This window comes from Medicago truncatula, chromosome 4 (assembly GCF_003473485.1).
Source record: "Medicago truncatula cultivar Jemalong A17 chromosome 4, MtrunA17r5.0-ANR, whole genome shotgun sequence".
Classification (NCBI taxonomy): Eukaryota; Viridiplantae; Streptophyta; class Magnoliopsida; order Fabales; family Fabaceae; genus Medicago; species Medicago truncatula.
In genome coordinates this window covers 203,113-217,408 of record NC_053045.1, presented here as the reverse complement: position 1 = coordinate 217,408, position 14,296 = coordinate 203,113, and the positions used below count along the sequence as shown (strand labels likewise).

The window sequence follows — 14,296 nt, the reverse complement described above, 5'->3', positions numbered from 1 at the left end:
ATATTTACATATTATATTATATGCAGGGGTTGGGGTTCGAACCCCGGACACTCCACTTGTCCACAATTTAATTGTGTGAGTTCTAGCCACTATACTACTTGACAAAAAAAAAAAAATATATAGTACAATATGTTTATTTTATGCATAAATGTACCAAAAATAATATTTTATATCCAATCTTAATTAAATGAATATAGATCATATAAATCATTGATTCAATGAGTCTAGAAAGTAAAAAATTGTTTAATTAAGATTGGAAGATCATATAAATCATTAATTCAATGAGTTTAGAAAGTAAAAAATTGTTTAATTAAGATTGGAAGAAGTATATAGTTAACTTGAATTTTCATATTCCAAGAAAGTCCATAATATTTTTTTTTGACAAGAGGAAAGTCCAGAATATAAATATTTAAACATTTTATGGATACAAAGTTGATATCTGACGAATCAAAGTTAAAACTTTAAAAAAAATACACTTCAAAATCTCAAGTCTTCATCAGACACATGGATTGGAGTATATACTTTTAATTTATGATACATTTGATATGCCTTTAACGGTTTACACCGGTATGAGTTTGACTTTTATACACCATCGGTTAATTCATACTCCTATAAGTTTTTTTTTGGTTCTGAAATCTATAAGTTATATATGCATGTGACTTTTAAAGTAATATATGATTAATCCAGCAATTTAAATGATTTGATAATTTTTTTTGTGAGCAGTAATCTGATAACTATGATTCGATAACAATTTTTTATTTTTTATACTAACTCTACTCTCTACATCCAATTTAAATCCAACTAATTCACGGACTCACCAGTAATTTATCACTTTCATGATGCATGTAGGAATAAAATAAAGGATATAATAAATACAGGAAGGTTGTGTAACCAAAAAAAATAATACAGGAAGGTTGTAAAAAATAAAAATACAAACATAAAGGTTCAATCCCAATTAGGAAATGTATGTACCTTTAGTGTGTGAAATGTCTCAAGTATGATTATAATTAAAGTAGTGTTATTTGAACATCTATTTGCTTGACAACCAAATAGACAATCATGTTTTTACAAAGAAAAATATGTATTGACACGAAAATCAAAGTAATAGAGAGAGAAAATAAAAATACAGTGTGAGTATGAGGGAGAAAATTGTCACAAAAGTTGTACAAAATGATTGTGCAAATATCATTTCTCTTATAATTAATAGAGAGACCCATATGTGGGAAACTAGAAAAAATAAAAAATAAAATTGTGAATTTTTCTCACATTCACACAATTGACACATCAATGATCATTATATTAAAATTGAATGGTTCAGATTTTAAATTTTATAATTTAATTTTATAAAGGTTAATATTTGCATTAAAATTTCAATTGTCTGATCTTGATTTAACGACTATAATGTGCTGACTGCGTGTGAATGCGAGGATTCCCTATGGCAGGAAATACGTATTCAAAAAGCAAGTTGTGCAACTTCAGCTTATAAATGATTACGCTATCACTCACAATCACATGAGAATCATAGTACTCCACACACTCAAATCTGTCTACATAAAATATAAGGTAAGAACAGAAACAATATAACCATATTGCATTGATGGATTCAAAGAAGTCTAACAAGATAACAGATATTGTTAGGCTTCAACAAATCCTGAAGAAATGGAAAAAGGTTGCTGCAAATGCTTCCAACAACTCATCAAGTAGTAGCAGCAGTGGCAATAAAGGAATCAAGTTTTTGAAAAGAACTTTGTCATTCACAGATGTTTCTATTTCCATTTCCAATTCCAATTCCAATGTGGACATAGTTCCAAAAGGTTTTCTAGCTGTTTGTGTTGGGAAAGAGCTCAAGAGATTCATTATTCCAATGGATTACCTTAAACATCAAGCATTTGAGGTGTTGCTACAAGAAGCTGAAGAGGAGTTTGGTTTCCAACAAGAGGGTGTGCTCAAAATTCCATGTCAAGTATCAATGTTTGAGAAAATATTGAAGGTTGTGGAAGATAAAAAAGAAGCCTTAAACTTGCATGAGTTTGGATTTGGTGGAGAGAATTGTGATGTTACTCCCACTCATCATGCTCAAGTTTGTAGATGATATTAATTAATTCTTATTTATGTATGCTTTTCTAGTTTTTCTTTTGATATGTGAAAGGCAATGTTGATTGATTAAAAAGAAGTGACAATTGTTAATCCATTATGTTTCATAATAATGCTATATATTTTTGTTTTTTAAGCAGAGCTATGTATATTAGATAATTAAGGTTCTCTTTGAATGGAATTGTTGGACAAGCTAGCTATGTACCATATATATTGATCGAGTATATATAGATATTAATTATAGGCAAAATAATCTCATATATTGCAATTTAGTAAAAGAAAAAAAAAAAAGAAGCCTATTGCAATATATATAGTTTACACAAAATAGAAAATTTGTATTACACCAGTAAAAAAATACGCATATTCTTAAAATTTCGGGTTGAATTTAATTCAAACGTTACAAAATCGGTTTATAAAGCAAAATGTGTAACCATTTATAAACACATATTTAGATCATATTTCATCATATACTTTGATATGAAAAGCTGAATCAACTATGGAAAAAGATGTAGTAATACACATTAAATACCCCTTTCAACAAATTAAAGATGTTTGAGTCAAAAAAAATAATAGACATAGAATGAGGTTGATTCCCAGGTGGATTCACATAAACTAAGGTTGTGCCACTCTTGATCCGATATTTTCGGTCTGTACCCTTCCTTCCACTGATTAATGAATCCAACTTGCTTTAATATATACATGTGATGTATATATCTTGATCTTGTGCTTTAATCCAACTTGTATTTATAGTATTATATAAGGATATATGGAGCACCCAACGGTAAGTACCATCTTTATTTTAAACCTTCAATATTTATCACAAAAGTTATATATATATATATATATATGTCATTAAGTTCTTTTTGTGGACTCAAAACCAGGCCACGTAGGATTTATAAACCTTTTCCCTCGTCTTTTTAGTCCATTGCATAGAACACTTTTATGTTCTTAATTTGCTTTAAGTGGATCCCGCATTATATCTATAATTACTAATTTTGTTCTAAAACAAGTGATCTAATTTGAATATGTGCATTATTTATACTTTGAATATAATTTTCTACTAATATATAAAAGACAAATGATAACATATAAGAAATTTTTGGATTGATCACTATGAATATTTTCAAAATATCAACTTTTTATAGTTTTAACTAATAGATGAAACAATCAACTAGATTACTCATTTTGGGACGAAGAGAATAATAACATGCTCTTATAAATGAATTGTTATGATGTTCTCCATAGTAGGTAGTAGTTGTCATATCATGCTCTTAATGCTACACAAATTTAAATTCATTCAAACAATTTTAGGCACTGTATCGAATTTGGACACAAAAATATTCAAACAATTTTTTATATTGAATTTGGATACTATTCACACAATTTGATCTGTACACATTCTATTTACAAAAGCATGTTTCTGTCATATCATATACATTATTTGAGAATTGAATATGATTCTAATAATAAATAAATTAAGACTCCCCATTATATGATTTTTTCTTTTTAGGGGATTATATGAATTAATTAATGACTGTAAATCAAGGCATTCTTATTACCAAGTTTGATCTTATGATTCTTAGAAGATACCCTGCCTTGTGTTGCAAAACAATTAATCAAAACATTGCGAAAATAATCTTCATCACATGGAATATGAAGAGCACCATCAGCGTGATAATCACAACCAAACTCCTCAGCTATATCATCCATCAACTCCTTCACCTCAGCCATGCTCAAGAACCTTATTGGAATCACAAACCTTCTAAACTCCGGTCCAACATAAACGGCAACGTATCCTTTCGGAACCTTGCTCATCTTCCGGTTTCCGATGCCATCCGAAGATTCTCTGGCTTCCATTAATAAATGTTTTTTTGGCGTCGTCGTCGTCATCTTTGATCGGCGAAATGAATAATATGACGCAGTTTTGCTATTGAGATTGATAGGCATTGCCAGCTTTGAAGTGGATATGGAAATCCCACCAACTTTCATTTTCAAATTTATTTATTGATTTGTAAATCTAAATATTTTAGTGACATAGAAGAGGAAAAGTAAACCTTTTCCTCCCCTTCCTTCAATGGAACTTAACCAATATATACAATAACTGATAATTTTATTAGAGAGAGAAATATGGTTGAAAATTTGAATGCTCGACTACATGTTAGTTTATTTATTTATAATAAGGAATTGGTTGCATGTAGTTTTGAGGAAGGGGAACCATTAATTAATTGGTTCATCATTGTGAGCCTATGTTTCTCAACCCCTTATCTACCTCACGATCTTATAGCTCAATCATTGGTTAACAATGGAGATATCATTCTTCTAGTAACGACTTCTCATGCTGTTTTTTAATTTATTTATCTATACCGAATAAGTCTTTTGAAATATATCTTTTAAAGGTTTTTTAAATAGGATTTTTCACTCTCATAACATGCACGTCGTTATCATTTCTTTATACATGCATGTTACATTTGTGACTTAACAACATGCAAGGCACCAATGCTTTTAAAATTATAACGAAAGAAAATTAACTTAATAAATTTCGAGAAGACGCTTTAGTCATTAGGATATTTATATGCTAATAGAAAACATATCATAATATAAGTGTCTTTTAGGGACCTAAATGACGGTAAGTTATAATAACATTACTATGCCAAATCAGTGTCTATTATGGCAAAAAATACGACAACACAACATAATTAAAGGAGAAAAATCAGTGTCTTTTATGGCAAAAAATACGACAACACAACATAATTAAAGGAGAAATACGTCAAATTACACCATAATGTTCTATTAGAAATCATATTACAATCGAACTCATTAATCTCTAAATGTTTCTCTACATGTCCAAACCACCTAAGCCTAGTAAGAGTCAAAGAGATTTAAATAATTTATGTTCTTTTAGAGACTAAATTGAGTGTTTACTTGTTTAGAAAAACTTCTCATCACATACTTATTGAAAAAGAAATATTAGAAGAATTTTACAATAACTACAAAAATTTAAAATATAATTTTTGTATAAATATTTCTAGTATAATTTTGAAATTAATTTGTGGAAAAACATATCTTTAAACCTATAACGATTTTTTGAAGTGAAGAACTATATACTTATTTTAATTGGAAGTTCGTGGGCCTAATTACATATAGAATAGCTAACCACAATTTTGTAACACTCTATCTAATGACCATAGCTTCTACTTAATGGGGAAATATTGGATTTATACTTTCTGTGAAACTGCAGTATGGAAAAGAGGTTCGTTTTTGTATTATCTGTTTAAAGACATATTGTTTCTATTATACAAAGCATACCATCATAATCAATGTCAAGATAAGCTATTATCTTGAATAACGGTCCACGAGTGCTTTAGCTTTATCTGGTGCAAAGAACCTAGCCTGCACAGAAAGGTTACAACTGCAATCAGAATTTTTTTAAACAAGAAAAATCAATTTTCCAGTCATCAATCTCGCTTATAAGCAGATAAATGCAAATTTACGCTATATATGTTATTTTAACATTATTCCATATATTCTCGGTCGTGCAAGTTCAATTCATAAACTTACTTGAATGAACATCCTCTCAGCATCTCCAATGTTTTTGTTTTCTTTGAGGATGATTCCCTGCAAAAGCAAAATATTAATATCATGTATTTAAAAGATGCTAGCATAATGTTTTAGAATGTCAACATGCTTTAGTGTTTTTGAAAATATTTTCACATCAATCTTGAGAAATCAGTGTTACTTACAGTCCATGGTCAAAGCGAAAGGAATGAATTTAATTATACACCAACCACAAAATGAAAAGGAACGACATGCTTAAACTATGTTCAGTAAAAACTTCTGACTACACATTTGCAATAATATACATCTTCATTGATAACTATATCCTTTTCTTCAATTTGATTCACAATGAAAAGAAACGATAACTCCATGGTTAGTGATTAAATGAGAGAAAATATAGACCTTGGCCAAATATCCACGAAAATCATCAGGGTGAGTTGATATGAGCTGATCATAAATAGCTATGGCATCACCGACATGGCCCCAATCTGAATAGGCTTTCCCTAGAAGTAATTCAACCTGAGTATCACAATAATAAAAAGAAAATATATTAAAGAAAGCAATGCAAAATATACAGACAAAATGTTTTCTATGAAAGGAAGACCTTGTATGTATGTACATTGAGATCGTGAAATCAACGAAAATCCCCGAAAGCAAGACAAAAGATTCAAACTAAACTTTTCAATAATGTATAAAGATAAGGTTATAAGTTTTATTTTTTGCGATTTTTACTGAAGCGTTAGTATAAATATGATTGCTAGGTTACCTTATTGTTACATCAACCGATCATAAAAGAGTAGTAGTTTATGAATACTTATTGTTTCCAGGGTTTCAAATTGCGGACCACATCATGTGATGTGGCCACAATATTGAGGTTGCAGCAATGTCCACAACCGCAACGTAGTGGGTGTAACGGCTGGATCGCAACGGACTATGTAGTGATTACACAAATTGTTTTATATGTTTCTTTTCCTTCATATCATAGATTTAGCGTGTATTTTATAATGGTTAGAGATATTTTAAATTGATGGAGAGTTGATAATTGGATAACTATGACATTTTACAGAAAAAATAGGAGACATGAGTTATAAGTAATAAATTATGAAATTTGATGCTAATAAAAAATAAATTCATGCCGCAACAACCGCAATGCACATCACAACAGATGCAATCCCCGCAATCGCAGTGGTCACAACTGCATCAGCGACCGCAAATTAAAACCTAGATAGTTTCCTTCTTCGGTAACCCTATAAATCTAACATGGTACCGATGAAACGGCAATAATGAAAACACAAGGGGGGGTTGAATTGTGTTTTCTTATTTACTAGAAATGATGAAATTCGATAAAATAACAGCAGGACAGTATAAATAATTAAGACCTAACTGATACGTTTATTGATAAAATACTGGTCCCAACCAAAAATAAATAAAAGAAATGATATCAGTTTTAGTCATGGTGCTGATATAAAGGAGTTGTGTAGTTGTATTTGCGAAAAAAATATTTTCAGGTTTATGTACTAAAACAATATTTTGTTTTAAATTATTTGATCTTTAAATATTTTAGACCTATAGCAAGACCTTACAAAAGAGAATAATATCTTGTTCACTTTCTAAATAGTGAGGAATTTACTTGAATTGGATCCAGCTTCTGCGAGTCTGTTGGGCTGCTATCAGTTTTTTTGCTTAAATCTTCTGAACTCAGACGCTCACGACAGGCCAAAAGTAATTGAACAGCCTGTTGAAGAAAGAATTGAAAAATATAATGTTAATTCAACTTCCATTAGACCCACTGTATTTAGATAAAATATGAGCATTGAGAACAGAATGACCATTTGCGAAATCTGATGATTGTTATACACTAAAGACTAAGATAAGCAACCAATTAGAAGTTTATTTGTGCAGCACATTCATCTGAAGAATAGATTATCAAGATGACAAACCTCGTCTGGCTTCTTGGCAGCAAGTAATGAATTGGTAAGGCCACGTAGAACTTCAAATTTGATATCTTCAGATACCTATTAGGATCAACCAAATATTTATGGATAACACTACGTGAAACAACTAAGCCTAAAACAATTAATCCCTAAGATTTAGTAACCATAGTCTCTTGTTGTGCACTACAGTTTTAACCTCTGGGTCACATGAATGTACTCATTTATAGAATGGCTAGTCCAAAAGCAGGTAAAGAACTTAAAAATCTTAACAAGTAAAAAAAAAAGCTAAAAAATTAGATCATTAAATCCCAATCTAAATTGCAGAATGAACAGAATTCTAGGCATCTTTACAAGAAGTAAGCTGTAACCATTTAGTTTTGACAGTCGTTTAGGACATCCACCCATAAAAAGTGTTTGAAGTCGCTCAAAAGACTGACCTTTGCTGAACTTTTATATGCAGCAATACTCCCTTCATAATCTTTGAGTTCATACTTTACTTCTCCAAGCAAACGAAAAGCATCAGCATCATTTGGTTTTTCCTTGGAACACAAAAAAAAAATCAGTTCAACAAATGATTAAAAAGCATGAGCGCTAAATATTTTTGAAAAAGGATTTTAGTCAGAATAGCATGAGGAAATCCTCAGAAGATTAAATGTATAACGTGATTACATTACAATCTCTAATTAAAATAAATCAGAAAATATACTGATCATGTTTCATCTAATTAAAAAGTAAATAAATACAAATGACGTCCAAATTATTAGCAGTAAATTACAGGTCCTACATAAGAAATAGTTCCCGAGAATGAAGATAGTTTTCAACAAATAATAGGCAATTTTGACAAAATATCCATATAATACTAACCTTTGTCAAATCATCAAGTAGAGAAGCAGCTCTTGCATACTCTCCTAGTTCTGCCAAAGTTACTGCAGCTCCCTGAAAACCCTTTCAAATATATCTAGAGACACAGAAATTAGCAGAACATAACTAGCATCCACTACTTACTTCGAGAGCAGTTGGATCTCTTGGGGAGTTGCTTAATGTTGCTTCAAATTCCTTAAGCCTACTCTGCCAGATTTGAGGAAATATATATTGTCAATGATTCTGTAGTTTTGATTGAGTGTAATGCTTAAATTTGAAGGATTAGAAGAGACATATTGAAATATATTTCTTTCAATAAAGACACTATACCTGAAGAGCAGTTTTATCCATGTCTGACAATTTATCATTGACCAAAGCAATGTTGTCTTCGTTGGGACTAAAAAGGAAAAGATAGATATTCAATTTCAGTTTAAACCATACACAAAAAGGAAAATTAGAAGTTAAAAGATTGAATGAAACCTTCCTGATGGGAGAAAATCTCCAAGAGCAAAAACGAGAGCAAAGACTGGAACAGCTACACCTATTCCAACCTTGGTAGCAAAGGAAATTGTTTTATTGTCTGACTCAGAAATAGAAATAGGTGAATCATAGTCAATTGCTCCAAATTGTTTTTTATCTTGTGCTTTCTTTTGTTCAAGTGCTGACCTAGAAAGAATAATTTAATTATTTATTTTGATAAATTGAAAAGCAAAAGTGTTGAGTTTGATATGATACCTTTTAATAGCGTTGAGGCGTTGTTGAAAGTCAATGTCTTGGGAATTGACTTGTGAAGTTAAACGCGGTGCAGCTTGCTCTACAAAATACAAATAGAATTGATTGATTATATTATATATTGAATTGAAAGTAGTTGGAGATGAATATGAATTGATAGATACTTACTAGGAATTGAATTGTTGTTGTTCTTCTTCTTCTTATCATCAGCAGCAGCAGCAGCAGCAGCAGCTTTATTGTTATTGTTATCTGCACCTCCTCCTCCTCCGAAGCCACCACTATTTTTTATTCGAAAAGGGAATAAACCACCGTTCCAATTGCAATTGCAATTGCAGTTGATGCTTCTCATAGACATCATGGACAACATCACACAGACCAGTATCAGCAAACAACGATAAGGTGAGGTGGTGGGTGACACTTCATTTCTCTATTAAATACAACATTTATTTTAACCAATACTTACCATTATTTTTTTTTAAACTTAATTATCATAGTTACATTGGAATAACATAATTGAAAGCAATATTCAAATAACAATAATAATTGAAAGCTGGTAGATTAACAGTTAAGTATGCGAGCCAAAGTAATTTTTTACTAAAACCATACACACTTACACTTCATTTCTACATTATGTCCCAGTATTCCCATGGCCTGATAAAAGTTATGTGCCAAGAGACTTAGACTTCATTTGGTAAACAAAATTCTTAAATCTCAAATATATGCATATAAAAATAGCATAAGACAAAAGAAAACCTTCAATCACACTTGAAATTATACTTTTGTAATTAATTAAAACACTAACACTCACATAACAACAACATAACACTTAAAATACTTATGTAATTAAAACGTTAAATCGTTGTTTCAAAGATCGTAGACTTTGCATCTACTCATAAACCGAGGGAAACTTTGCAAGATCATAAGATTTTACGATTCAATTTCGAATTTTAACTACCATGCATGAGAAGTCGGCCTCATCAGCAGATTCTTTCCCTTTCTCTTCCTTAATGTTGTGGGTGTAAACCTTAAACTGTCACTTGCAAGTTCCCTATATTCAGGGGTGACTTTGACATCAAACGTAGTCAATATAGTAGAATTCTCCTGGACGTTCTTTTCAAGCATTGCTCTTGCACTGGCCTTCTTCACATCTTTCTTATGTACATGATCTATAGCACTGACAGGAATATTAACTTCTGGAGTTTTCTTAAAATTCATTACTCCTCTTTTCAATAATGAGCCAGGTATTGTAGCCTGAACATAAATGCTCTCGCCACTCCTCTCAAACCTGCTCAAGACCGACTCCACGTCTTCCAAGGCCGCTTTTTTAAAATATTCTAAATCATCATCAGGCTTCACCACATATAAACTAGAGCCAGCAATAGCATGTTCAAGTCCCTACAATAACAGGAAATCTTATCAAATCTCTGATTCTCTACACATTCATAAACATAGAACCGAAGAAAAACATAATTCAATAAAGTACCTGGGCAGTAATCTTGATTCCCATCACAGCTTTGATTTCTTTGTCGTGTATATACGATCCCTGAAATTAGACAACCATTACTTAGCTGGAAACACACTAAATAATAGAATACAGCTCCTCTGTCGAAGACCCCTCAAGCTCAGACTAAACGGGAGTTTCCCATCCCTTCCAAATTCCAATGACAGTAAAAATGAAGACTTCTCCATCATAGTAATATGAACTATGATCAACTATACTTGTTATAATTCGGTTCCTTCGTGTTAAGCATAATGTTAAGAATCTCACAGTCATGTCCTATGTTTCCAACACTTATTATTTGCGCTCGTTCAAATTTCTTAAAGCCATTTTCCTACCCAAACCATACTTTAGTACCAAATCAATAAAATTCTAAAAGCCATTTTCCTACCCAAAACATACTTTAGTACCAAGACCAAAAGAGTCTCTGGTCCACATGCACACTAGATAGTTATGGACCAATTAGGTTATATTGTTTTCCTATCAAGCAACAAATTTGATGGTAAAATAAATTAATCATATGCAAAAGAAATAGCAGTACCTTAACAAGAAGTTCCTTCACTGGATGAGGTCTTAATAAAGCTTGGATTGTGGTAACAATTGAACCCTATATTATAAACTTTATTAGTCAGAGGCAGAAAGCAAGTATGAACAGATGTAGTTAGAACCTGAGATGCTTGCCTTCATTCCAGATACAACTATTTGATCTCCTTCATGAAGAACACCATTAACTAAAACAACATTAATAGTAGTTCCATAGCCTTCAATAACCTTGACTTCCAAAACAGTACACTGGTAACCACAGTCAAATACAGATAAGACGCTATTGTTAAACAATCAAGAAGCATTCAAGAGTTCAAACCACTTAAATAATATGTGAAAATACGGCTAACCTGCACATCTTCACTGTATGTAAATTTCTCAATTTGGGTCTTTTGGGTCCACTGAAACAATAGAAATAACATGTCTGGGATTCCTTCACCATTGAAATATCAAATACTAAAACATGAACAAACAGAGTGGCAGTGAAAGAGTGTTGTGGCTACAAGAAAGACAATACACAGTTACCTTATTGCACTTGTCGGCACAATGTTGAATGTTTCTCCCATTGTTTTGTTTTCATAATACAATTGAGTATTTACACCGAGCATCCTGAACTGAGAAATAATCTAGAAGTAAAAGGAAAAAAATTAGCATGGCAAACATGAACAAAAACAATCTGCCACAACTTAGAAAGGAAAAAAAAACGTCTTTTACTACCTTAATGACCCTCCTACGAAACTCGTATTTAGCACTCCCATACTGTTGCATCAATGCTTCACGAATTGGAGCATTACGACATGTTTGCCAGGCACAAATCCTGTCCACCTGCAATGTTGCAAGAACCATGTGACAAAACTGAATAACCTGAAAGAACAAATATTGGAATTTGAAAGCAGCGGGTCATAAAAGTGGAATAGTGACTCACCTTATTCAATGCAACAATGAATTGTGTGTTCCTCGTTTTTAGTAGACGGAATGACTCTACAGTTTCTGGGTCTAAGCCATGCATAATATCTACAACCAAAATTGCAATATCACATAGACTTGAACCCCAAGAAATTGAGTTATTGAATGATTGGTGGCCTGGGGTATCAATAACCAGTAGACGCCTACTTCCATGGACAGGAAAGTATGTTGTGCCACTCTGTTGGTCGATACCGCCTTCTTGAAAATTGTTACCTCGAATACCACCCAGAAGCTTGGTTTTTCCAGTGTTGACATCACCTATGATGCAGCAAATAGGCGACCGTAGGTTCCCATCACCCGGCTTACAAGGCACAGCAGAGTGTTGTGAATCATGGTTTTTCTTTTTGTCCTCAACCACAACTTTGGCCTGCTTTCTATCTTGAGTTTCTTCACCCATGGGGTTGGAAATAGTTCCATTTGTATCACTTGCTGTGGAGGAAAATCAAAATAAAATGAGCAGAAAAGTAGTTCAAAAATTAAAAGAATAAATTTTACAAGGTAAAGAGAAGTATATGCCAAACATGGCTCCTTATCCCGCTAGGCGAGGGGGTTGGCTGCTACGAATGTAAACCAAACATCATTAGGTCAAAACATAGAAGTAGCATCAATTTATATTTGACCAAACCACCAAATTAGTGTCTGACTTTGTAACACACTCTCAAACATGTCTCTGAGATTGTGAATATTTCAAAAAGGTTCTCGACTTTATTAACTGTCAAGTTGATTCCTAAATTTAACCCCTCACTATCAAGTAGATCCCTATATTTTAACAACTTACTATCAATTTGATTCCTATATTTAATCACTTTCTATCAATTTAGGCCCTAATATGTTTTCAAAAGGACTAATATGAGTAAAATTGACTTTTTGAAATATTCATAATCTCAAGATCTATTTGAGAGTATTTTGCAAAGTCAGAGACTAATTTGATGGTTCACCGGTTTATACTCGGTAGCGCTAAAGTAGGTTGATATATATTAATATATTTCTTATGCTAGTTAGTCAGGTAAGAAAAAAGCAAGAAGCAATTAGAGTTTTAGCATCAAAAGAAAATAGGAGTCAACACAAGAGTGCTATGATATCAAGAATAAGCATGCATGTTTTTTTAAGCATAATCCAGTGCTAGTGAACAAGTAAAAACAGCCGTAAACACAGATTAAGGCACATCATCACCATCATTACCTTTCTTCATGACAGGAGGAGGAGGACCACGACGATTCACTGAGAAACCAAAATTAGAATTTCAGTGGTGATTGAATGAATGTACAGAGACGAGGCAAAGAAAGAAGCAGAAACTTATAATGCACGTTACAAAAGATTAAACTAATCTATAACAATATATAAAAGTATAAGGGTTTGCTCAAAACAAAAAAAATTATAAGAGATTAAACTAATTAGATAGATATATTGGAATAATATATAAAAGGATAATATAAGATTTTTTATAGCCCCCTCAAAAAAAAGAAAAAGATTTTTTAGTTAGATTTTTATTTATTTCAATTATATTCTTAAACAAATATTTTTTTGAAAATGTTATTTGGTTGGTGTTATTGAAAAAGATAAACATAGTTTGTTAGTAACAAACTTTTCCCAAAAAAAACCCATAGTTTGTTACTATTTAAAAGTCACAAATATATATAGGGCCCGTTTGTTTTAAATTTTTTGAAAAAATATTTTTCTTTGTAATTTTAAAAATGGATTTTTTTAAAATTTACTCAAAAAGAGTAGAAGTTATATCAAACTCATTTGATATTGTCCATGTGAGCTTAGCTCAGTTGGTGAGGACAATGTATAGTATACCCAAGGTTTGGGGTTCAAATCCCGGCCACCACAGAAAAAAAAAGCATAGTTGATATTAGTTATAAAAGAGATTTTGACGTAGGAAAAATCACATATTTTTTCAAAATGACATTTTTAAAAATGAAAACCTATTTGAAATAGCTTTTTTTTAGAGATTTTTTTTTAAAATTTTAGAATAAAAACAATTATACCAAAATGATGAAATACTTAGAACGATATTTTAAGATAAGGTACTCAAACGAATTTTTCATTTGAAGTTTTCCTTAAAATTTTCTTTGTTTAAAAAATTATACCAAAAATATATTACACTACT

General features: G+C 31.5%; 4 protein-coding genes across 4 annotated transcripts; 1 reads left to right on the top strand and 3 right to left on the bottom strand.

Annotated features, from left to right (window-relative positions):
* Positions 1-1,523: 1,523 nt before the first annotated feature.
* On the top strand, positions 1,524-2,230 carry LOC25491162 (auxin-responsive protein SAUR72). The gene has a single exon (XM_013599031.3). It carries the CDS (start codon positions 1,598-1,600, stop codon positions 2,090-2,092), a length of 495 nt encoding a protein of 164 aa, XP_013454485.1. The 5' UTR covers positions 1,524-1,597; the 3' UTR covers positions 2,093-2,230.
* Positions 2,231-3,621: 1,391 nt separating this feature from the next.
* On the bottom strand, positions 3,622-3,951 carry LOC25491161 (auxin-induced protein 15A). The gene has a single exon (XM_013599030.2). The coding sequence runs from the start codon at positions 3,949-3,951 to the stop codon at positions 3,622-3,624; it is 330 nt and encodes a 109-aa protein (XP_013454484.2).
* Positions 3,952-5,427: 1,476 nt separating this feature from the next.
* On the bottom strand, positions 5,428-9,531 carry LOC25491160 (uncharacterized). The gene is made up of 12 exons (XM_039833472.1): positions 9,432-9,531; positions 9,180-9,258; positions 8,925-9,110; positions 8,775-8,841; positions 8,589-8,651; positions 8,448-8,519; positions 8,021-8,122; positions 7,590-7,664; positions 7,280-7,384; positions 6,052-6,168; positions 5,653-5,709; positions 5,428-5,484 (listed from the first exon to the last, which is right to left on the bottom strand). The coding sequence occupies exons 1-12, from the start codon at positions 9,529-9,531 to the stop codon at positions 5,428-5,430; spliced, it is 1,080 nt and encodes a 359-aa protein (XP_039689406.1).
* Positions 8,447-13,524, bottom strand: LOC25491159 (eukaryotic translation initiation factor 5B). The gene is given in 14 exon segments (XM_039833554.1): positions 8,447-8,646; positions 8,775-8,841; positions 8,925-9,110; positions 9,180-9,258; positions 9,345-10,211; positions 10,214-10,571; positions 10,660-10,719; positions 11,216-11,281; positions 11,356-11,466; positions 11,568-11,658; positions 11,743-11,843; positions 11,935-12,042; positions 12,143-12,612; positions 13,366-13,524. Coding segments are annotated over 10 exon segments (1,476 nt in total). The 5' UTR covers positions 13,376-13,524; the 3' UTR covers positions 8,447-8,646; positions 8,775-8,841; positions 8,925-9,110; positions 9,180-9,258; positions 9,345-10,110.
* Between the last annotated feature and the right edge of the window lie 772 nt (positions 13,525-14,296).

Coding starts and splice junctions, on each gene's coding strand:
- LOC25491162 (XM_013599031.3), top strand. CDS start 1,598: ATGGATTCAAAGAAGTCTAACAAGATAACAGATATTGTTAGGCTTCAA.
- LOC25491161 (XM_013599030.2), bottom strand. CDS start 3,951: ATGGAAGCCAGAGAATCTTCGGATGGCATCGGAAACCGGAAGATGAGC.
- LOC25491160 (XM_039833472.1), bottom strand. CDS start 9,531: ATGTCTATGAGAAGCATCAACTGCAATTGCAATTGCAATTGGAACGGT. Junction 7,665..8,020: donor CATATAAAAGTTCAGCAAAG/GTCAGTCTTTTG, acceptor TGATCCTAATAG/GTATCTGAAGATATCAAATT. Junction 7,385..7,589: donor CTGCCAAGAAGCCAGACGAG/GTTTGTCATCTT, acceptor TTTCTTCAACAG/GCTGTTCAATTACTTTTGGC.